Source organism: Ovis canadensis, chromosome 11, assembly GCF_042477335.2.
Source record: "Ovis canadensis isolate MfBH-ARS-UI-01 breed Bighorn chromosome 11, ARS-UI_OviCan_v2, whole genome shotgun sequence".
Classification (NCBI taxonomy): domain Eukaryota; kingdom Metazoa; phylum Chordata; class Mammalia; order Artiodactyla; family Bovidae; genus Ovis; species Ovis canadensis.
In genome coordinates, this window is record NC_091255.1 from 56,804,082 (window position 1) to 56,829,632 (window position 25,551).

Sequence of the window (25,551 nt, forward strand, 5' to 3'; positions counted from 1 at the left end):
ATTTCCAAATATCTGGGAATTTCTCAGATATTTTTCTATTATTGATTTCTAGTTTTTTTCCATTAGAATCAGAGAATGTGCTCTGTGTAATTTCAGTTCTTTTAAACTTGTTAAGGTTTGTTTTATGATAGAATATTTTCTATCTGGGGACTGGTTCATGGACACTACAAAAAATATGCTTTCTGCTATTGTTGGGTAGAGTTTTCTATAAATGTATTGATAGAGTTTTCTATAAATGTCTTTTTAAACACAAACCTTCTTCACTAAAGATATCCTAACATATGATCCATACTTTTCTTTTTTATCCAATTTGGTTGCAGAAAATACTTTCTTACATATAACAGGTTTACTATGCTTAAATTCCTAAAGGCATCTAGGTTAATAGAAAAGTTGAAGCAGATCTGATTTTTCTCGGCTGCTTCAGAGCCATGCTCAAGGCCAGGTTATGTTTATTTGTAATGTTACTAAAACCAAGAAGAATCCACGGAAGGAGGGAAGGATGGGCTGGTGCTTAAGAAGGTCTAATGGTCAAGGAAGGACTATGAAACTAAAACGGCAACTTGCTATCAGTGTCATTTATGAGCCATTTGGCCACATGGTCCTCAAATGGGATTGCTTTTTCTTAAGTACTGAATTCATTACAATATTGCTTCTGTTTTAAGTTTTGGTTTTTTTGGCCATGAGGCATGAGGAATCTAAGCTCCCGGACCAGGGGTCAAACCCACACCCCCCTGCACTAGAAGGCGAGTCTTAGGCACTGGACTGCCAGGGAAGTCCCTGATCATCATAATTTGATATGACAAACATTTTTGCAGTAATGTCTCCATATAAACAGAGAAGGAAATGGCAACCCACCCCAGTATTCTTGCCTTGAGAATCTTATGGACAGAAGAGTCCATAGGGTCACAGAGACTCAGACACAACTGAGTGACTAACACACCTATCTCCATATAAAAGACTTTTTATTAGCTTCCGGTTATATAAGATTATACTAGACATATAAAAAGCCAACAGCATGAACATGGTTCTGAAATTTTTAATAAAATCCCCAGCCTTATAGTTACCGTCCAGTTAGTTACCAGACCAAAAGTATGAAAGGAAAAAAGACAAGCATTATACTGTGAAGTTATCTCAAATATAGGACAGTCTCTGAGAAAGAGTGTAAAGAATTTTCCCTTTTTGAAACTCCTAAGTCTAGACAGGCTATTTATGAGTAAGAGAAATTTAAGAATAAAAGATTTGATTGTTTTTCTCCAATTGGGCTTCCCTGGTGGCTCAGCTGGTAAAGAATCTGCCTGCAATGCAGGAAACCTGGGTTCGATCCCTGGGTTGGGAAGATCCCCTGGAGAAGGGAAAGGCTACCCACTCCAGTATTCTGGCCTAGAGAATTTCATGGACTATACAGTCCATGGTGTTGTAAAGGGTCAGACACAACTAAGCGACTTTCACTTTCTCTCCAATTGCTTTCATTTCTTCTTTGCTAAGTCAGAAAATTATCCAGGGAAGCACTCACTATCTAATGGAAATACAACGTGAGCCATAAACACTCATCATGGAAACATGTAATTTTAAACTGGCTAGTAGGCACACCAAAAGAGAAAAAAGCAGGTGAAATTAATTTTAACAATCTATTTTACTAACCCAACATAACCAATTATCATTTCTTTTTAAAATATTTATTTATTTGGTCTCAGTTTCGTCACATGGTATCTTCCTTGCATCACGTGAGATCCCTGATCAGGGATTGAACTGGGGCTCCTGGCATTGGGAGTGTGGAGTCTTAGCCACTGGACCATCAGGGAAGCCCCCAAATGATCATTTCAACACGTAATAAATATTAAAAATTATTTTAAAAGGCTTTTGTTTGTACTAAGAGAACTCTGTAGTAAATACTGTACTAAACATTCTTTGTTTTGTATTAAGTCTTCAAAATCCAGTGTGTATTTTACACTTCGAGAACATCTCAGTTCAGAATAGCTATAGTTCAGTGCTCAGTGGCCACACATGGCTGGTGGCTACTCTATTAGACAGCCCAGGTCCAATTCTGGGGTTCCAGCTTTTTAAACCTAGGCGCTGGGCTCAACCAGAATGGTCAAAACCCTCCTCTTTCCGCTTACGGATACTTCCATACATGCAGGTTTATGCTGTATGTTAGTAGGTGCTTTACATTATTAAATGAGAAGATACTCTTAAGTCATCTCCAGATGAACCATGCTATTTTAGAAATTCAAAACCCCTTTAAAAAGCTAACATCAAATACTAAAAACTCAGGAATAAAAACAAAAGTAATCTAGCTAACAGGCTAAGGTGTTTAAAAGCTCATGAAGTTCTATTAAGACCATTAAAAGATACTCAACTTGTGAACAAACTTATGTAACATTTTTAACTTATTCCTTTTAGTAGGAAAGATAAAACACAGGCTTGCTCATGCGAAGAGCCACCACTCTGCACTACCCTAACAAACAGCTGCTCAGTCTCTGCTCCTTCTTCTTCTATTTGGTTAATGAGAGCAACTGTGTTTCCAGGTGCTTCGGGGACTGGTTTTGGCCACAAAGCCAGGCTTGCGATGCAGCCGCTTGAGCCTCCACTTGTGGCTCTACAGAGTTCCCCTGGGCCACGGCCTGTGTCACCCATGTGGCCACAGCTCTCAGGGGAGACGTGGTTGTCCTTCGCGGATGGCTCTGACAGGGACAGACCACCCTCCACCACCCGCCAAGCTGCAGGAACACTGGAACAGCCTGATTCTGAGGAATGTGGGGCAGTTTCAAGTCCCCAAAGCCACAGGACTCTGTCCACCCCACTAGAAGGGATGTCAGGGAGAGGCAGGGGGAGGCCCAGGGAGAGAGTCCAGGAGACGCTCACCCAAAGCGGAGGGGCTGCCAACTCCCTCTTCCAGTTAGGACTGGGGCGGGCCTGACCCTCCTTCTCCCAAACCCCATTCTTTCACAATCACCCGAGGCTGTGCTCCAAGTACAAAGGCACCTGTGGTTTCTCCTTCTCTTTTATCTTCATATTTCCTCCTTCCGGCACTACCATTCTCTTCTTTGTGTTAAAAATATATCGGAGGTTAAGGTCCACAGCTGCCAAAACCGAATAAATACAACCCACAAATCAGGATTTGAACTGCATGTCTGCTGTGAATGATCGTTTGTTAGCTTCAGTGAGTCTGGGTCCTTGATTTTACTTGATGTTATGGAAGCTGCTGGTCCAAACACAGGCATGGAAACCAACTCACATCCACCAGCAGAACCACCCAGAGTGTGGCACAGTTAGGTTCTGACCCTGGCCTGATCACTGACCGCCTGGCTAGAGGACGCTTAGCCGCAGACCCTCGGCTTCTCACCCGTAAAAGGGTCTGGCACGTCTTCCCGGCTTCATGCCTCCCTTGTCCCCACCTCCCACTAGGCTCATGCCAGAATGACTTTCTCCACACTAACAGTACTTAATTTTTTTAAAAAAAATATTCATTTTTAAAATATTTATTTATTTAGCTGTGCCAGGTCTTAGTCATGGCATTCGAGATCTAGAGTTGGGGCATGTGGGATCTAGTTCCCCGACCAGGAATTGAACTCAGGCCCCCTGCACTAGGAGCTTGGAGTCTGAGCCAATGGATCACCAGCCAAGTCCCAACAGTACTTTACTGAGGTACAGTCTGCATGTAGAAAAGGAACAAATCATACACATATGATGTTTAAAAGGCTAATATTAGTATTCATTATAAAAGCTGGCATTTCAGTTCACATTATGATCCTGGCCTTCCCATGAATTATCTCCTTCTGCCAATTCCCTAAGAATTTGCAGGTAAGGAAAGTGGCGAGGCAGGTTAAGTGATTTGCTTAGACAGTGGGTTTTTCTTTTTTTTAAAGCGGTCTGTGGAGTGGCAAATCTGGGACTTAAACCAAGTCTGTCTGCCTTTGAGGTCTGGGTTCCTAACCCATCTCCACGGCACAGCCCCACCTTCAGCCTGGCTAACATCTGCCCGACCCCTGGGTCATGGAAAAGATATCACTTCTCCCAGAGAGCTTCCCAGATTCCCTAAACTCTGTTCTTTGTTACCTTTATCCTTCATTCACTACTGCCTGGTTTACTTAACTAAAGTCTCCACAAGACAATCACAGTTAACAAACGTTTGTCGACTGACTGCATAAATGCAGCCTAATTCAGAGGGTGGCTACGAGCACTGAATAAAATCTGTAAAGCACAAGCAAGCAGGACAGGGTGGTGTGCCCGTCATAGGCTGTAGCCACAGTTGTGGCTGCTCAGGTGGAGAGAAGCAAAGGAATGAGCTGAGATCCTACTAAGCGCAGGGGCTGCAGGGTTTCCTTTGAAGTAGAAGACTTGGTCACTGTTCCCAAAGAGGAAAATCAAACCATAATTGCATCAAAGAGCACAGAATAAGAGAAGAAGCAACTCAGAAAGACACCGAAGAGTGAACACTGTTAATGCTTTCCAGACTGGAAACTGAATTAGCCACTTCCCTGGTGGCTCAGATGGTAAAGATTCTGCCTGCAACACAGGAGACCTGGGTTTGATCCCTGGGTGGGGAAGATCCCCTGGAGAAGGGAATGGCAACCCACTCCAGTATTCCTGCATGGAGAATTCCTTGGACAGAGGAGCCTGGAGGGCTACAGTCCATGGGGTTGCTAAGAGTCGGACACGATTGAGCACCTAACACTTTCTAATACTTATCAGAGAAAACAGTGCTGTGACTGGAGCCCAGATGTCCCCACTCCCATGGAGGGCTCTCTGGAACACCACAAGCTTTGATAGGAAACCCCGAGAGAATCACATGAGCTGCTACTTGATCCACACTGTCAGGCATCCAGCATGCATACTGGCCGTTGGGAGGCCCGGGTCAACAGGTGGCCAGGCACTACCGCTCTCCGGTTTCCTGTTCTGCCCCTGAACGCACTCCTACTAATCTGAATCCAGGCTGCCCATGCAGAAAGCAATTACCCAGTACAAACTCCAACTGCTTCTTTCGTGTGTGTGGCATGTAGGATATTAGTTCCCTGACCAGGGATTAAACCTACACCCCCTTATAATGGAAGCTCAGAGTCTTAACCATTGGACCACCAGAGAAGTCCCAAAATATGAGATTTTTTTCTTTTTTTAATTTTTATTTTTTTGGCCTCACCGTGTGGTATGTGGGATCTTAGTTCCCTGACCAGGGGATCGAACCTGCAACCCCTGTAATGGACGTATGGAGTCTTAACTACTGCACCACCAGAAGTCCCATGACTGCCTTCTGATACCAGCAATCAGCTAACTTTTTCCTGGGGCCTGACCTACTCCCTGGATGAAGCTATACATAGACTTTCCAGACCAAAGCTGCCAAATATCCAATCTTGTGAGCAGCGCAGCAATTCCAGGGCCTTCATCATGTTCCCCATATAGTGACCAACTGTCTGCTGCTCAGCTCTTCTAAAGTTCTGAACCCTGAACTGCTTACCAAGTAAGATCTTTCTCCAACTTTGTTTTGTTATGGGACACAGGGGTGGGAATAAAGGGAAACAGATACAGTTAGTAACTCATTCCATTTCAACAGCTCAACTAAAGAACTTCTCAGTGGAAAAGGAAATGGCAACCCACTCCAGTATGCTTGCCTAGAGAATCCTGTGGACAGCGGAGCCTGGTGAGCTGCTGTCTGTGGGGTCACACAGAGTCGGACATGACTGAAGCGACTTAGCATGCATGCATGCAAAGAACTCAGAGACACTCCCAACCCACATTAGAGAGTCTTAGACAAGCCTTGTTTTTTTCTGACGCTGGCACTGTCAGCATGGAGACACAGGGCTGGCCGCTGGGGGGGACAATGACTACAGTCAGCTGGTCTGCAGCTGTATGGCCCACAGACTAGTCCTGTGATCCCAGCTGTAAAAGATCAGGGGTTTCTCTTCAATTCTTTGCTGGATTCGTAAGCTGTGACTGGCTGCAAGTACAAACCACAATCTATAAAGGGGCTCATTTAATACTTGAGAAGATTAAAAGCTACAATTAACCTTTTGCAAAATAATAAACTCTGGAAGAACTACTACTGTGCTCACTTTCAGTTACAGCGCCAATCAGGAGGTCAAGGTCAGTGCTCTCTTCGTCAGCTTGATGTTGAGCTGACCAGAGAAATGCACCAGCGCTTTGGCCTGAAGAAGCAATGGGGATCTCTGTCTTCAGTGTGTGGAGTGCCTGGGCCGACATCCCGCTGTCACACAGCTGTGCTGGCCGCAAGGCTGCCTGCCCCTGCGTCATTCCTTCATCTTGTCTTTCAGAGAAGGAGCAAACCCTAAATATAAGATCAGAGCCAGGACCGGAGGCCCCTAACACTGAAATCATCTCTGAAGCACACAAAAATGTGGCCATTTTTCTTTTGTCCCCCAGACTAAAACATAAGCAGGATTTTCACTTTGCCAGGCTCCAACCCTTTCTGATGTATTAATGGTTTAGAACCAGAGTCATCAGTTAAAACGGAATATCATAGATCATGGACTTAGAGAATATGGCAGGAACAGTCTGCTAAACTCTAGATGCTAATCTGATTTTACCCACAAAAGATGGATAGACCTACTATGGACACAGAACTCACACTATGAATGACAGGCTTAAGTGAAAAAACATTCAAAATAAATGCTGCTTGAAGACACTAACTTAAAAAAAATTAAAAGTCCATTAAGGGAGGAAAGCACCAGCATCAATACTGTCCGCATCCTCTGATTGCTGGCTTCAAGGTCACCTTCAAGGCAGTGTCACCAGACGCACTGGAGTCAGGGTTAAAGCCACAGTCTCAGCCTGGGAGAATGGCTGTCACCCTAGTTTTTCCTATATTTTGGGGCAGCTTGCAAATTCAGGTATCTGCACTGGCAGACAGGGATACAGGTAGGAGATAACAATCACGTACACTAGAAAAATAACACTGAATATCAGATGAACCAATGAAATAATTAAGGTCTGATTTATGTCAATACACAATAAACATTAAACCATATTAACAAGTGTTGAAATTATTAAACAGATTAGCAAGCAAATAAATTAGTAAATCAGCTTTAGCTCACACATCCTATCAGTTAAATTTTTTTGAGAATACTCACAGTATATACATTTACTTGTAAACTATCAATACATACATGTTCTAATACAACTTTTATAAAATACAGCTTTTATAAAAATTAAAAACAGCAATAAAGAGCAAAAAATGAAATATTTAATAATTAGCCTTTTTACCAACTTAGTTATTATTACTTTCTAACAGCTTTGTACTATCTTCAGCTGACACATCAAGGCTCAATATATACACTTTAGGGTGAGGCTCACTGTTAATGATAATGGATGTAAATCCATATTTCAAACAGTCTTCTTGGTAATTTCCAAGGATATTGACCAAAGGTCAACAAATGGCCATTTGCACGTTAAATATTAGGAAAGCTTATTTACTTTATTACAGATAAAGAATAAAAATACATATGCAAATAGAAACTGTAATATTTTCTTCTTGGACTGTGTCTTCAGCAACATATTTTGGAGACTATTGAATGCAGAGACAGAATGAAACAGAGTTCACAGGGGCCACTGGGGCACCTAGAGGCCAGCATGCTCATATGCTGGGGCTAGCCTGCCTATAATCTCTTGCTTTTGGGGGGAATGGCAAAAAGCTAGTTCTTAAAGGCTAATTATTGCACAGTAAGAGCAATCTTCGATGGGTTTTGGATCTTCCTTTACGTGACACATAAAATTTGGACAGGAAAATATGTCCAGCATTGATATTTTTTCATGGTTAACATCTTTGCTGTCGCTAAGTTGCGTCAGTCATGTCCACCTCTTAGCGACCCCATGGACTGTGGCCCACCAGGCTCCCCCGTCCCTGGGATTCTCCAGGCAAGAACACTGGAGTGGATTGCCATTTCCTTCTCCAACGCATGAAGGTGAAAGTGAATTCGCTCAGTTGGGTCCACCTCTTAGCGACCCCATGGACTGTAGCCCACCAGGCTCCTCCGTCCCTGGGATTCTCCAGGCAAGAACACTGGAGTGGATTGCCATTTCCTTCTCCAACGCATGAAGGTGAAAGTGAATTCGCTCAGTTGGGTCCACCTCTCAGCGACCCCATGGACTGTAGCCCACCAGGCTCCTCCGTCCCTGGGATTCTCCAGGCAAGAACACTGGAGTGGGTTGCCATTTCCTTCTCCAGTGCATGAATGTGAAAAGTGAGAGTGAAGTCGCTCAGTCGTGTCCGACTCTCAGCGACCCCATGGACTGTAGCCCACCAGGCTCCTCCGTCCCTGGGATTCTCCAGGCAAGAACACTGGAGTGGGGTGCCATTTCCTTCTCCAATGCATGAATGTGAAAAGTGAGAGTGAAGTCGCTCAGTCGTGTCCGACTCTCAGCGACCCCATGGACTGTAGCCCACCAGGCTCCTCCGTCCCTGGGATTCTCCAGGCAAGAACACTGGAGTGGGGTGCCATTTCCTTCTCCAATGCATGAAGGTGAAAGTGAATTCGCTCAGTTGGGTCCACCTCTTAGCGACCCCATGGACTGTAGCCCACCAGGCTCCTCCGTCCCTGGGATTCTCCAGGCAAGAACACTGGAGTGGGGTGCCATTTCCTTCTCCAATGCATGAATGTGAAAAGTGAGAGTGAAGTCGCTCAGTCGTGTCCGACTCTCAGCGACCCCATGGACTGCAGCCCACCAGGCTCCTCCGTCCCTGGGATTCTCCAGGCAAGAACACTGGAGTGGGGTGCCATTTCCTTCTCCAATGCATGAAAGTGAAAAGTGAGAGTGAAGTCGCTCAGTCGTGTCCGACTCTCAGTGACCCCATGGACTGCAGCCCACCAGGCTCCTCCGTCCCTGGGATTCTCCAGGCAAGAACACTGGAGTGGGGTGCCATTTCCTTCTCCAATGCATGAACGTGAAAAGTGAGAGTGAAGTCGCTCAGTCGTGTCCAACTCTCAGCGACCCCATGGACTGTAGCCCACCAGGCTCCTCCGTCTATGGGATTCTCCAGGCAAGAACACTGGAGTGGGGTGCCATTTCCTTCTCCAGTGCATGAACGTGAAAAGTGAGAGTGAAGTCGCTCAGTCGTGTCCGACTCTCAGCGACCCCATGGACTGTAGCCCACCAGGCTCCTCCGTCCATGGGATTCTCCAGGCAAGAACACTGGAGTGGATTGCCATTTCCTTCTCCAACGCATGAAGGTAAAAGTGAATTCGCTCAGTTGGGTCCACCTCTTAGCGACCCCATGGACTGTAGCCCACCAGGCTCCTCCGTCCCTGGGATTCTCCAGGCAAGAACACTGGAGTGGGGTGCCATTTCCTTCTCCAATGCATGAACGTGAAAAGTGAGAGTGAAGTCGCTCAGTCGTGTCCGACTCTCAGCGACCCCATGGACTGCAGCCCACCAGGCTCCCCCGTCCCTGGGATTCTCCAGGCAAGAACACTGGAGTGGGGTGCCATTGCAACCTTACTCTTCTGAAAAAGAAAAACACGCATGATTTGAGAAACCTCAGACTCATAATGCCCACGCCTCTCTGCTCATTCCTAGATGACACCTGGAACAAAACCATAAAGGATGGTCCTCCAGTACCAAGCAGGAATTCAGGATGCATTTTCCCAAGTAAGTAATGCTACAAACTGTAGTTACATGTAGGTGGACCAGAATTATGGTTTAGCCATGCCATAAGTTAACAGGTGAAAAGGAAAACTGGCAGAATGTTGATAATTATTGACGCCGAGTGTTGGATTCGGGGGGATCCATCATACTTTTCCCTCTACTTTTGAGTATACTTGAAATTTCCTACAATAAGACATTAAGAAGATGAAAAAAAAAACCATTCCAGGGTAGCCTGACATCCTTGCCACTGTTCCTATGCAATCAAGAGGCATTTTCCACACAGCTTCTCCAACCAACTCAAAACACGGGGTAAGTGAGACAGTCTGCACTGAGACACCTCACCTGACCAACTCTCCTAGCAACAAGGGCACTGGGAAATAGCCGTGATTATAAAAGCCAGACAGAAAAATGTAAGTGACATATTTCAGGGGCAGGGTATTTTCAGTTAGATACAATGTGGGGAAAAAAAATTTTTTTTTTAAATTTCTTGTACTCATTGTACTGAGAATTCCAAGAGACCAACCAAGAGCAACCTTTTCTGGCTGTATGCAACGAGTGAGTCTCTTTCGGCTGAATGTAATGAGGTTGTTTTTGCCATAAGCTTTGCTCACTCTAATTTCTTAAAAGAAAGAATTGCATGAAATTGAGATTAAAGTTACAAGTTAGAATTTCTTCTCAAAATTGATAATGTTCTCCCTATAAAAGTATTCTTTTTTATGTCAAAATCACAGCCTGTATTTAGGGAACGCAATTATAAAAACCTATCCCTCTTAATAGAATTGAAGCTTTTGAACTCTGGTATTGAAGAAGACTGCGGAGTCCCCTGGACTGCAAGGAGATCAAACCAGTCAATCCTAAAAGAAATCAATCCTAAATATTCACTGGAAGGACTGATGCTGAAGCTCCAACACTTCGGCCACCTGATGAGAAGCAGCAGCTCATTGGAAAAGACCCTGACGCTGGGAAAGATTGAAGGCAAAAGGAGAAGGGGACAACAGAGGATGAGATGGTTGGATGGCATCACTGACTCAATGGACATGTGTTTGAGCAGACTCTGGGAGACAGTGAAAGACAGGGATGCCTGGTGTGTGCAATCCATAGAGTTGCAAAGAGTCAGACACAACTTAGCGACTGAACAGCAACATACCTCTTATTAAATATCTAAATGTGACAATATCTAAATGTGACATGACCCAAGGAAAAAAGGTTCTCCAAAATTAATGTGTGAGTTTGGCAATGGTGTAAATATAGTATTAGTCAACCTATAGGCCATATCTTTCTAAAACAGGTCATCACTATGGGAACCAACACCCTATTGCTGGGTTCTGCAGGTGGTTTATAAGTCTGAGGTAAAGATTTTACTCATGAATATAATTTACAATTACATGAGTCATACACTCAGACATAAACCCAGAGCCTTTCAAAATCTTTAGGAAGCATCTCATTATGGACATGTGGAAACTCTGTGTGCAAGAATGTCACTGAATATAATCGTGCCTAAGCAACCGAGGATTCTAAGACCCCGGCGGATAGCAAAATCCATAGATACTCAAGTCCCCTTATATAAATGGTGTCGTATTTGCATGTGACGTATGCACATCCTCCTCAGAAACTTTTTAAAAACTTAATCAATTAATTTAGCTGAGCTGGGTCTTAGTTGCAGCATGCAGGATTTTTTTTTTTTTAGTTGCAGTATGTGGGATTTAGATCCCTGATCAGGGATCAAACCCAGGCCCCCTGCCTTGGCAGCATGGAGTCTTAGCCACTGGATCATCTTACCTAAAATAGTGCTAACGCTACGTCAATAGTTGGAAATACAATGTAAATAGTTGCTGGCATGTGGGTTGCTCGCATGCAGCAAATTCAAGCTTTGCTTTTTGAAACTTTCTGGAATTGTATTCAGACAGTTTTGATCCACAGTTGGTAGAGTATGCAGATGGGGAACCTGAGGCTATGGAGTCTGACTCTACACTCTTGGTCATGAGACATACAATCTTGGAGAAGAAAGAGCATCCAACGTGCTTAAGAACACTCAGCAAGGCAAACATCCCAAGTGCGAATATGAGATGCCTCATTCTCTCGTTCTTTCCCAGGGCCCCTGGTTCAGGGTATCTAGCTAGTCACACAAAGTAAAACTCCTGGAAGGTTACTGCCTAGGGGTGTCGCCCACAATGATGCCCTTGGACTCAGTGGCACGCACAAGGCCCCACCTGGAGCTAACTTACCTGGACCTCCATGCTCGTAAGTCCCACTAGCTTCTCCTAACATCTGGGTCTTCCCCGGGCTTTCATGTGCTCACATGTCACTTTGTTTTATTTTATTTGGCTGTGCTGGCTCTTAGTTGCAGGTGGCATCTTTAGCTGCGGCATGCAAGATCTTTTAGCTGCAGCATGCGAACTCTTAGTTGCGATATGTGGGACCTAGTTACCTGACGAGGAATCGAACCCAAGCCCCCTGCATTGGAAGCGTGGACTCCTGGCCACTGGACCAACAGGGAGGTCCCCCACATGTCGCTTTATTATGAATGCAGGTAGCAACTTTTTCCTCCTATTCTCTGCTTCGCATCAGCTATGAATTCCCATCATTAAGAACAAGCAGGCCTTGGAGAAGGTTCTGAGAATTATCCTGTGTACATTGTGACAGCTCTTTCGCCACTGCTTCTGTTCTAGACAGCAAAGCTGCTGACTGGCAGGGCTTGGGGTGGGTGGTGGCAGAGTATCATGAGGTCTAACCCCACAACAGTCTCTGAGAACAGCTACAGCTTGGTTGTAAAGTAGTCTTTTTGGCTCACCATCCCACATACTCATCACTGCTGCAGTGTCGTTTTTAAACACAAATGCCTGCAGTGTGGCTGGAATAATAAAACCACCTGGATAAAGTACAGAAAAGCTTTACTTTTCTCCTCCCTTTCCTTGTCACGTGATGGCACATCAAAGAAAAACTGCAGTGTTCCTTGAATTGTTTATGAGGCCAATAGAGAAACCAGGCTCTCAGTCCAGGCTGCAAGGACTTCCTGGGCCCATCGATGAGAACTTCTATGGGTCAGAGGTTTAAAACCACACTGGCTCCTCAAACAGTCCCGAGCACCAAGCTTCCTGCCTGACGGGTTTGGGGGCTTCCAGATGAAGAGCAGGCAGTCTGCAGATCAAGGGGCTGGGCCTCTGTACTAGCACATTCTATCACAGAATGATGTTTTATAGTCTCCTGTCTTACAGAATGCTTAAAAAATGTTCCATACCTGCCCTCAAGAACTGCTTCATGTCCTTTATAAAAACTAACTAAATAGCATCAGATGCACAGGAAACAAACCCGCTGATGAATCCCCTACACAAGACATTTTTCAAAAAGTGACTCTTTCAACTCCCACTAGAAACAGGTTCACAGAACTGCTTTATAAAGAAACCAAGGCCCATCTTCTGCACCACTTTAAAAGCCACACATCTGGAGGCGGAGTGGAAACCGAGAGCACGCCACCATCCCCATCTCTCCAACGCTCGACTTGGCATGCATTCCTCATTCCTTACTCCCCTTGCACTCGCCGAATGAGCACTGGTAAGAGGAGAGCAGACTTGCTGCCAGGCGATTTCTAAGCAGCAAACATCAAGTTTCAAGCCCTGTCAAAGATGGACCATCCTGGCTTTTCCAACGCTGGGGAAAAAGAAAAAAACTCTCTGTAAGCTGTACTTTTTATTGTAATTATTTTTTATCTTCTTGAAAGATCACTCTTATCAAATCTCTTTTAAAAAATACGTATTTGGCTGTGCCAGGTCTTAGTCGCCACATGTGGGAATGTAGGATCTGGCTCCCTGACCAGGGATCAAACCTGGGTCCCCTGCACTGGAAGCATGGAGCCTTAGCCACTGGACCATCAGGTAAGTCCCTCAAATCTTTTAAATGTATTTTTAATTGGAGGATAATTGCTTTACAATATTGTGCTGGTTTCTGCCATATATCAACATGAATCAGTCCCCGCAAAGCTTGACTAAACGTTTTTCCCCAGAAATGCAAGTGTCAGGGATTTTTTTAAAAAAGCAACTTCCCAGGGAGATGACAGGGTCACTATTAACTTACTGCCCACATTTTCAGATTAAAACCTCATTCATTCATCGCATCCATCCTTCCATCCATCCATCCACCCACCCAACAATTACTTAACATGTGCCTAGTACATGTCAGGGGCTGAGGACACAGTGATGAACAAGATGGCCACAGCCTGTGCGTTCATGAAGCTTATGGTGTCCAGGGAAGACAGACAGTAAACAGACAACTATAGCTCTGATAAGTTCTATGAAAGTGAGGTAGAGAAGGCTAGTTGTGACTTCAAAATTTAGGTATCTCTTTCCATAGTGGGAAGGGGCTTCCCTGGTGGCTCAGAATGTAAAGAATCTGTACTACAAGAGACCCAGGTTCCATTCCTGGGTTGAGATCCCCTGAAGAAAGAAATGGCAACCAACTCCAGTATTCTTGCCTGGAGAATTCCATGAACAGAGAAGCCTGATAGGCTACAGTCCATATAGTCCACAGGGTCACAATGAGCTGGACACGACTCAGCGACTAACACTTTCACCCTTTCCATAGTGTAGAACCACTGCAGAGAAGAAGCTGCCCCATGGAGTCCTAGATTTCCCAGGGCCTCTAGCATTGTGGAGGGCCTATGGGACTAGCTCATCCCAGCGGAACTAGCTCACCCCAGCGGAACTAGCTCACCCCAGTGGAACGTGAATGGAAGTGATATGTGTCAAGTCTGGGTCCAGGCATTTAAGGAGGTATACCTTCTCTTTGCTTTCTCTTTCCCCTTCTGCCAGCTGGATGCAAGGAACTCTAATAACTTAGGGTGGGGGTCAGCAACCTGGGCCCAAGGCCTGTTTCTATGAAGTTTTCTCGGAACACAGCCACACTCATTCATTTACATATGGCCTACAGCTCCTTTTCTGCTACAATGAGGAGCTAAGTGGGTTGCAACAGAAACAGAGCCAAAAGTCTAAAATATTTACTCTGTGTGTGTGTGTGCTCAGGCATGTCCAACTCTTTGCAACCCCACGGACTGTAGCCTCCCAGGCTCCTCTGTCAATGGGATTTTCCAGGCAAGAATACTGGAGTGGGTTGCCATTTCCTCCTCCGGGGGATCTTTCCAACCCAAGGATCTCTTACGTCTACTTGATTAGCAGGTGGATTCTTAACCACTGTGCCACCTGGCATTGGGGTAAATATCTACTATTTAACTCTTTAAGAAGTTTGCAGAGCCACAGGATGGAAGGAACTTGGGCTCCTAACCAACATGGGCCCCCATCCACTGCCAGGAACACCCACACTGGACTGTTAAGAAGGCAAGGAGCAGACTTCTAATTTGTTACAACAGCAAATGTTATCCTACCTCATACAGAAAGCACAATGTCCAATGAGAAAATGGAACAGAGGATAGATGCTCAAAGTTAGGCTCTATTATACTATCCTTTTCTTATCACAACATTGTGCCCTAAATTTAATGTCAACATGGCTGAATGTTTTAAAGTGTCTCTTTTGTTCCTATTTGGCTGCGTCAGGTCTTAGTTGTGACACACAGGAACTTCCTTCCTGCAGGATCTTTCATTATGGCATGCAGGTTTAGTTCCTCCGTGGCATGTGGGACCAAGTTCTCAGACCAGGGATCGAACCCTTGTCCTCTGCTTTGCAAGGTGGATTCTTAAGCACTGGACCACCAGGGATGTCCCCAAAGCGTCATCTTTTTAAAATGCTTCCCCAGAGTGTGATTTCCTACTCAGTAAAACTAATCAAGCCCAAAGCGCAGTTGCATTTGAAATCTTCAACTTGCAACATACATCCTACCCTTCCAATTCTTGGTAGTGGCCCCTTTAAAAATAGAGAACGTATTTAGCCAGGTGTCTAAAAACAGCCCTGTGCACCAAACAAAAGACCTCAAGCTACAACATACAATTTTCTTGAATTACAGGTGTCAATCCATGATAGCACTGAAGTATTTGTTCTCTGCAAGGAAAATCCAAATATATTTATCACAGGGACCAAGGGTAAAACACCTTCCTTAAAAAAAAAAAAAAATTCAGTCCTGCCTGGGCCCCTGTGTGACTTTGGGTGAGTAACTTACCCTCTCTGTGCGTCCACATCCGCATGAGCACGTTACCTAACTGAAGAGGGCTGTGGTGAGGATTAAATGAGATGCTATACCCAACATTCAGCCAGGCCCCCTGTCGGTGCTCAGCTTCATAGTGCTGCCTTTACTGTTTCATTATCAGATCAAAGCAACCACACTGTGCCATAACTTTGGCATCTTCTGTGTAGTTAGTAAATTCTTGACTAATTAGTAGAAAACTTAGTAAATTGTAGTCTCAAACTAAAGATCGACGGATTAAAATTAAAATCTTCCCAAGACAATTAAGAGCTCAAATCAGTTTAAACAGAATACTGCAGTCAGTCATTAGGCACTGGAAGCAACGTAAGCAGCATTTTTCTTTGCTAAAGTTAGCACTAACTTACTTACAGGGCATGTAATTCAGGTAGATGCGGCACCACCCTTATGGAAAAAGCTTAGCCACCAAGCATAATGATCACTTTTGCTCCACTTCTTACATGAAAGCTACACTTCAGTGTGTCACAGCCTCAAGACTGAGCACCAGCTTCTCTTAAAAAAGAAACACTCTCATAACATATTGCCATGTGAAAGGGGGAAAAAAAAGGCTGAACTGCAGAACACAGGCATACCTCATTTTACCGTGCTTTGCTTTAACTGAGCTTCACGGATGTTATGTGTTTTACAAATTGATGGTTTGTGGCAGCCACGCACTGTCAGCTGATGGCTGGCATGTTTTCAGTAATAACTTTTTAAAAAATATATATTTTATGGAAGTACAGTAGATTTACAAAGGTGGGGAGCAATGAAGTATTTTTATTTATTTGGCTGCACAGGGTCTTAGTCACATGGGATCTTCAATCTTCGTGGCACCATGCGGGATCTTTAGTTCCGGCACCACATATCTTTTTTGTTGTTGTGCCAACTCTTAGTTGCAGCATGAAGGATCTAGTTCCCTGACCAGGGATCAAACCTGGGCCTCCTGCACTGGGAACATGGGAGTCTTTGCCACTGGACCACCAGGGAAGCCTCCTGAAGTATTTTTAAATTAAGGTGCATACACTCTTTTTTTAGACAGAATGCTATTGCACACTTTACAGACGACAGTATAGTGTAAATGGAACTTTTACATGCACTGGGAAACCGAAAATTCATCTGACTCCTTTACTGCAATATTTTGTTTTATTGTGGTGGTCTAGAACTGAACCCATAATATCTGTGAGATGTCTGTATATGACCCCATTGAATCAAAAGAGTTCGTGTGTGATATATGTACTCATATTTGCAGAAATGTAGGAAAAAACAAGGATATATACCAAATATATATATGTATATATTATATATTGTATTAACTATAATTCCCTCCCACTACTGTGATAAAGAATAATTTTTTCCTTAGGGTTTTCTTTGTATCTTTAAACATTGATCATGCATTTTTTTAAATAAGAGGAAAAGGTTATTAAATTAAAAAACAAAGCAGAACAAACAGTATTTTGCGCTCTGAGAGTTCTTCCCCTTGTTTTGCGGGGTTTTTGTTTAGCAGTAAATAGAGACCATGGTGCTCTTTTTTGGAGCACCCATTTAAACAGAGAGGAGGAAAAACCTGTTAAGAGAAACCAAACAAGCTTTGAATTATCAAAAAATCAGAAAATAATAAGTGTCAGCAAGGATGTAGAGAAACTGGAACCCTTGTGCACTACTGGTGAGAATGTAAAATGGTACAGCCACTGTAGAAAACAGTACGGCAGTTCCTCAAAAGATTAAAACTAGAATTACCACACAATCCAGCGATTTCACTTTTGGGTACATAAACCAAGGAATCGAAAGTAGGGTCTCAAACATCTCTTTGTACACCTACGTTCATAGCAGCATTGCTCACAAGAGCAAAAATGTAGAAACAACCCAAGTGTCCATCAACAGATGAAGAAATAAGCAAAATGTGGTTAGCATATACATACAATAGCAGCCTTAAAAAAGAATAAAGTTTTGCAATATGCTACAACATGGAAGAACCTTGTGGACATTATTCTAAGTGAAACAAGCCAGTCGCAAAAAGACAAATACTGTGTGATTCCACTAATATGACATATTTAGAATATTAAAAAAAAAAAAAACAACCAAGGAAGTAGAATGGTGGCTACCAGGAGCTAGGCAATAGCCAGGAAAATAGGAGGTTACTGTTTAATGGGTTTAGAGTTTCCATTTTAAAAGGTGAAAAGGATATGGAAGTGCATGGTGATGATGGTTGTACACAATGTGAATGAATATTAAACATAATACTGCTGACCTGTACACTTAAAAATGGTTAAGATGGTAGATTTTGTTAGGTGTATTTTACTGAAATTAAAAAATATATATACAAAAAAAATGTATATGTGCTTAACTTATGACCTATATAAGCTACAGCTATGGTTTCAATTGTGTATATTATGAAACATATAGAAGCACCAGAAACTTTTAAAATATGTGGAAATAAATACAAATGGAAGTTCTAATATTTTCTTTCCAATGAATTGCCTCAGGCACCCCTCGGGAAGTCCAAATCCTAAAATCTGACAGGCACAGAAAGGTAATGCCTCCTTCTCAAGCCCAGGCCCCACTGTGCACAGAGCAGCATGCAGCAGCCCAATCCTGACATTAAAATCTGTCTTCTCTTCCTCCTTCCCTTCTCTTGCATTTCAGGAGTCTTTAACCCTGCTCCAGGTTCTCAAAAAAAAATTTTTTTTATTTATTTATCTGGCTGTGCTAAAGTCTTCACTGTAATATACAAGATGTAATTCCCCAACCAGGAATCCAACCCAAGCACCCTGCATTGGGAGCATAGTCTTAACCTCTGGACCACCAGGGAAGCGCTACCCTCAAGAATATTTAATCCTAACAGACTCAGCTACCATGAATCCTCAGGAGGCAGCAAATGCCTGCCAAATTCAGAGAGCGATCGAAATGGAAACGAACGGAAACGCTACTGGAAATGCTCCAGAGCCATGGAGATCCTTGAGAAGCTACCTGGTGAACTGGCAAAGTGGGAGCTAGAATGAGGTTTACCAAACAAGTCTTTTGGGTACCTGGAGATTCCAAAGTTTTAGAAACACTGCTTGAGCAAACACTTGTGGAGACAGTGAACTGAAAGGATACAGTCAGATCTACAATGAGGCTGGCTGCCAGCCAGCAGCTGCAGAGAGGCTTACCTTCAGGATCTCAGGTTCTTTGATATCCAGAGACCTTGGGTTCCAGTGTTGTAGATGTTTGTGTAATCTGTGATGTTTATGAGCACTTGGTGGTGTAAAAAACCAAATCAGGCAGACTGCAGTCATGAATCCAAGGCCAATGCCCAGAAAGAGTCCGCTCAGGTAATGCGGGAGAGGGAGGATGAGGTACGCATAGACGCACAGGACAAAGCAGCCCAGCATCTTGATGGGCAATTCCAGCTGCTGCGCGGCCGAGTCCACCTCGTGGTCACTCTCCAGAGCTGGGCCATCGTCTGCCAGCCCCTCTGGCTTGAGAGGACCTTCTGGGAGCTTCTCAGCTTTATTCTCCCCCTCCGGTTCCAGGTCAAAATCCTCGGTGTACAGTTCGCAAAACTCTTCGTCTTCTTTGCTCGCTAAGGCAGACAGAGAGCATTTCTCAAGAACCAGGGAGCCGGTCTTCGGGCCTCCCTCCTTCAGCCCGCTCCCCTGGGAGCTCCTCAGTTCCGCCTCTCTGGCAGGCTCCTCGGAGGACTGTGGGTGGTCGCTCCTGGGGACGCCGGAGTCGCTCCCCACGCCCTCCCCCTCGGAGTCACACTCCTCCTCCTTGATGCTGTAGTTGTTATTACTTTCCAAGTGACCGTTCAGGCTGGACAGATTGGAGAGCTCGGAAGCACTTGAAGATAAGGCTTTGGGCCTGTGGCTGCCACTTTCTTCCCCTATAATTTTACTGAAAAGCTGAAAAGGGTCATAGATGACTTCCGAGAGGCGTCGCTTAGTGTCTTCGATCTTGGCCTCCATTTCGGGCACTTTAAAAAAGGAGCGCGTGTCGGAAGGCGACGTCAGAGGGGAAGAGGGTGCAGTTTTGGAATCCCCACCTGTGTTCCGCGGCTGCGTGAACTGCTTGAACAGGTGTAAATTCAGCTTGGAGTCGGGGGGCCTGTAGGACACGGCGTCGGACTCCTGCCGGGACGTGTCAGTGGACAGAGACTTGACTAATGTCTTCATCAAGTGCCTGTGCCGGGGCGGGTGGGGGGACTCTTTTGGCTCCACCTCGGTCGACAGGGACTTCACGAGGCTCAGGAAGGGTTTGGCGCTGGAAAGCGTGGAGGACGAGGCGCTGGATGAGAGGATGGGCGACCGGGAAGGCGAGGACAGCGGGGAGGAAGAACTGGTTTTCTGTTCGGACAGGGAGGACACGCTGGGAGAACTAGCTAAGGGCCCCGACGAGGACGAGCCCGGGGACAGAGCCAGTGGCACTGTACCGAATACTTGTGCAGCCGGAGCAGGGGGCTCCAGCAGCTTTACGGTGTTCTCGGAGACGGGCACCACGGCGGGGGACACGGACAGGCCATCCGCCAGGATGAGCTGGGCGCCGACGGGGTCATGGCCACCCCCGGGTTCCAGGTAGAGGTCCTCCTTGGCTTCGAGCCCCGTTACAACGCTCTGGTCGTCCAGCCCCTCCTCCAGGAGCTCCCGGAACTCCTCCTCCTCTTCCTCCTCCTCCTCCCCAGACACCGAGAAGTGGATGGCGATAGTGTCTCGGGACACGGACCTCTGCACGTGCACTCTGGGGGCTGATGGTTTTGGCATGTCAAGGGTTTTCTCGGCATGGCGACCATTCAGACTTGTCATTGCCGGCTTCACAAGGGCTCAGGCTCTGTGAAAACAGCGAGAAAAACCAGAAGTCAGAAAGTGTTTTCTCCACAGGAGACGCTGTCCTGTGTGGACCAGAGCGCGGCTACGGCTCACTTCTAAATGGTGATTATGCTTTTACCTGGCAGATGGCCACCCTTTCTCATTTGAGCAGGTTTAATGGTTTAATTTTCATCAGATAAATTCCAGCGAGGCATTCTCTTTTATAAGCAAACTACCCACCCGTGTTATAAATGCCATACAACCTGTCTTCCTTCACAACATCTAAGTAATTGTTTCCTCCCTGTTAACTGGCCCATTTCTATCAGTAATTCTATACTGCAAGGCTTGAAAGACCTGCATGACAGTTGTTACCAGCATTAGTTCAGAACTCCCACAGGATAAAATGCAGCATCCTGGCGATTTTGAGGATCTCGGAACAAAAACTTCACCAGTGGCTTTCCAGCTATAGAAAGCGAATCCTGGAGGGTTATGGCTTTCACTGCAATTTTCACAGCAATCCTAACAATTATTTGGCTTGCGTCTCCCACCAATGCTCATATAGGCTGCCACTGCAAATAAGTAGCAGAGTAACCAAGGGTGGCAAGGGACATCTGAAAACTCACTGCTGTGACCGGCTGGCTTATTTCCCAAATGGTAGGTATCCTAAGGCCAGAGTATTTAGGCAGCCATGAAGACATGGCCATTTGTAAGACTTCAAGATAAAGCAAAGTTATATTTTCAGCTGAATCCAAGGGCAGGAAAATGAAGTCTCAATGCTGAAACCTACCACCAACTGAGAACTCTGCTAAGAGCTGGGGTGAGAGACACAGAGGCGACATTGCTTAGTCGCTGTAGAGATAAGAGACACCCAAAAAGCTGGGCAGCAAAGCAAAAGAAGCCAAGCCTACCTGTGACACCCAGTGCATGACACCGTCCCCCACTCCCCATTCACTTAAGGCCCATTTATAGGAAACCAGGCATCATGACAGGTCCTACCAGAAGGAAATGAACGCCACCATCTGGAAAGCATGACTATCAGAGTAGCTACCATGCACTTGAGGAGTGACCTGCAGGCCTTCTGAGGAGGGTGAGCAGCATGGGAGGCAGGACACCTGCCTGCTCCTTTAAACTGGTGGCAGGCCGTGGCAGGACAGGCCTGATTAGAAAGAAGGGACGAAAGCATGAAGATGAGCATGGGCATGGTGTGTCCTCACACAGGGGTCTATTCTCCACGTCCAGGGCGGAGGGTGGGTGTTGGGGGTGAGGGCCGGCATGAGCGCGGCATCACGGAAGAGAGGAAAGGGCAGCCTTGGGGCCAGGAAACAAGGCTTCTGACACTTGATCCTTCTCCAGCTGACTTGGTGGGACCTTGAACAAGCCAAGACCTCTCTGGGTCTCGGAATCTTCATCTGTCAAATGAGCGACCAATGACTTTGAGACTTTCCAAATCTCAAACTCTTATGTTTATGTTTACAGGTGATAGTACACAACCCAATCTGATACTTACCCTGGTAATCTGCCATAGAATCAACATTATGCTGCCTGCTCCTTTAATTTGAAGCACTCCTATATTTAAGTCTTCTACCAAACACTCAGGTTCAAAATGCTAGTAACTAAGACTATAAAACAAGAGAAAAAGTAAACCTGTGTTTGTTTGGAGGTGATGGGGGAGAAAAATCAGGCTGGGGAGGAGAGGGAGGGCAGGAAAAACTATTTCCTAGAAACGGGAAATAATCCAGTGATGACAAGAACTACAGTTCAAGAGCCCAGTCACAACAAAGATACATGTCAAACTACCGATTGAGAAATTACTTTCATAAAAACTTTTTCAACAGAGTTTTGTCCAAGCTCCTTCATGATCCTCAGGCTCTCCTGTCTCCTTAGAGCCAAGAAAAAAGAATGATTTCTATTGATCAGACAAAACAGTCAAATCCAGGAGCTGGCAGTAAGCTAGAAAGACACAGCCGCGGGTCCAGGACAATCCTTCCCTGTTATCTCAAAGCCAACATGTTTGTTGGCTTAGGAAGAAGAAAAATACCAAGTACAAAACACATTTTTCATTTTAACGGTCACCTACTTTTATAGGGGCTTCCCTGACAGCTCAGTTGGTAAAGAATCCGCCAGCAGTGCAGGAGACCCCAGTCCGATTCCTAGGTCGGGAAGATCCGCTGGAGAAGGGATAGGCTACCCACTCCAGTATCCTTGGGCTCCTTTGTGGCTCAGCTGGTAAAGAATCCGCCCACAATGCGGGAGACCTAGGTTTGACCCCTGGGTTGGGAAGATCCCCTGGAGAAGGGAAAGGCTACCCACTCTAGTATTCTGGCCTGGAGAACTCCATGGACTTGCAATCCATGGGGTGGCAAAGACATGACTGAGCCACTTTCACTTTTACAAGAGTAATTTTATTTTATTATTTTTTTTTTTAGTTTTTTATTTTTTAAATTTTAAAATCTTTAATTCTTACATGCATTCCCAAACATGAACCCCCCTCCCACCTCCCTCCCCACAACATCTCTCTGGGTTATCCCCATGCACCAGCCCCAAGCATGCTGCACCCTGCGTCAGACATAGACTAGCGATGCAATTTTAAAATAAGATTATAGAGGTAATTTAAAAAGAAAGTTTGGTTTTTGATAATTCTCAGTAGGCTGAAAAATAAGCTATTTCAATAGCTTTAATAATATAAAGGATGATCTGAAAGGCTCTGCTACTCTAAGGCTGGTAGTGAAAGTGACAGTGGGCACAGGTGCAAATAGAGAGCATGACTGGGGGCTGAGCAGGGTAAGGGAGTCATCTGGGGAGCAAGAGTGGAGAGGCTCTTCTGGAGCTGAGGTAGGATGGTTTGAGCCACCCTATAGGCCCAGTGAGGCCCAGTCCAGAAGGGCCAACAATAGTGCTTCCAGAAGCTTGTGGTCTCAGCAACCAGACAGGGCCATTAGGGGCCCATCTGCCCAACCCTCCAACACACAGTTGGGCCTCCTGACTTGACAGGAACCTCAGCTGATCTCGGACTAGACTGTCTTAAAAACTTGTTGGGCTGCACCCTGCAGGCCTACAATGCTGTACTTGCTCAGCTTCAAGACCGAAGAAGAAACAGCCCAGACTCAGTGACGGAAACATCAATGGTTTACTGGATGGGGGAGTTTACATGTCTGAAGCAAGGTTCTGGAGCAATATCCACCATGTGCAATGGGTGGTGAGCAAGACATGGCAGCAGTCTTTGCTGCCAAAGGGAAGGGGAGATTGCTAGTTATAGGTGGAACTGGCATCAGGTTTGCTCATTGGTGACCAGGGGAACTAGCAGCGGGGCATGCCCCTTAAGGCCCATTTTGATAAGAACAGTCACTAGCTGGGGCCTGGGCAAATATGCAGGTGGGTCAGTCCTGAGAGTAGGTGTATGTGAAGCAGGCACTGGTAGAGCAGGGGATGTACAGAGAGCAAGAGAACAGCCATCTTGAGTGGCCTGTGTCAGCCAAATGGGCCTGAGCTGGGCCTCCTCAAGAGCTAGGTGCTAGTGTGGCTCACCACTGCTAACGTCTTTCTCTAAGGCTCAAGCAGTGGCTTCAGAGGTTTGGAATAAACTCTCCCAAATTAGGTTTTACTAAAACAAGCCACATGAGGCTAAAGCAGCACTACAACTTTTTAAAAATAAGAAAATCTTACAGCCCTTTTTGCTCATCTGCAAATGAGGGGGCTAGGTCAGATAAACAAAGATTGCTTCAAGGACCCAAACTGCTGGATAACTCTGTGTCCTGGAACCAGAGGCCATGGATTGGGTTCTACACAAACCTGATCACCACGTGGCTGCTCCCTCTTCCTCATAGGGAGTCCTCCAAGCCCCGCCCCCACCCCTCCATCCTTCATCGGTGAGCAGCTGGAGCCAGTAAAACTGACCCTCCTACAGCCAAGGTCAAGGGGAAAACCACCTGACTGCTGTCCGGAACTTGACGTGACTGCGCCAAGGACACAGCACTGAACGAGGAGTGGGTGGGGAGCTGGTCAGACTTGGGCTTTTGACACTCATGTCCTGATTCACCACCACAGCGATCTGCCTCCTCAAGCATGTCATGCACGCTTGTTATTCCTGCTTGTCCTGGCCTTGGTATGGCCCTCCATGCACCAGCATGAACTGCGCTCTCAGGAGCTGAGAGCATGGTTCTCAACAGCTAGCATGTGACCAGCAGGATTGGGAAATAAGAATTCGTTATCCATCTGATAATCTAGCATCGTAAAAAAGTAGCCTCCTGCCCTCTACTATCTCAACTCAACTATAACCGGACTCAAAATAAATAAACGAGGACAACCTTTTCTCTAGCTCTCAGGAACTGAAATGTCAATAAAGGTCATTTCTCTCTCACCAGGTCTCCTTTTTCCAAAGCCACCAGCACAAGACCTTGGGTTTTAACACTGATTTTGAGTCTTGTGAGGGGAGGGCCTAAAGCTTACACTGTCAATTAGGATGATTTCTTGCCAGAGGTATGTTTAAACAGAAGTCTGATTTGGTCATGAGCAAAGTATGCTAAATATGAACCCCATCCAGCCCCAGAATGGATGGGGGTGCAAGAGCTAGGTGATGTTGATAAACACCAGAGGCCAGAGGTCTGGTGACTGGGAAAACAGGTTCTATTTTTCAGGTCCACCATTCTGCTGAAAACAACTAACAGTGAAATCAATAATTTTTTTAAAAAAAACTGAAAAGCACTGAAGCTTCAACAACTGAGTAAAGGAATCACGAGGCCAGAAGAAAGAAAGAACCTCAGAGAGATGAGGCCTACAGAAGCTGCTCTTACCCTCAAAACAATGGATGATTCTGCCAAATTGGAACCTTCATTTTATTCATCTTCTGAGCAGAAATCGTAGTTCGGGGCTGGCTGAGGTGGAGCCCTAACTGGAGAATGTTCCCCAATGAGCTGGGACGTCAAAGGGCTACATCTCCCTGGGAGTAGGTGAACCAGAGGCAAATGGCCCTCACTTAGATCTGAGAGCTCCGAGGCCATTAAGCTAAGTGAAGGAAACCAATCACAGAAAGATGAATACTGTGTGATTCCA

At 45.4% G+C, this 25,551-nt stretch overlaps 1 protein-coding gene across 1 annotated transcript in view; it reads right to left on the reverse strand.

The window, feature by feature from the left end:
• The window catches only part of TEX2 (testis expressed 2), a 112,489-nt gene that overhangs the window by 49,195 nt on the left and 37,743 nt on the right, over positions 1-25,551 (reverse strand). The window contains exon 2 of the mRNA XM_069541755.1: positions 18,868-20,524. Within this exon, the coding sequence (XP_069397856.1) occupies positions 18,868-20,499 (1,632 nt within the window). The 5' untranslated portion in view covers positions 20,500-20,524. The remainder of the gene's footprint in view (positions 1-18,867; positions 20,525-25,551) is intronic.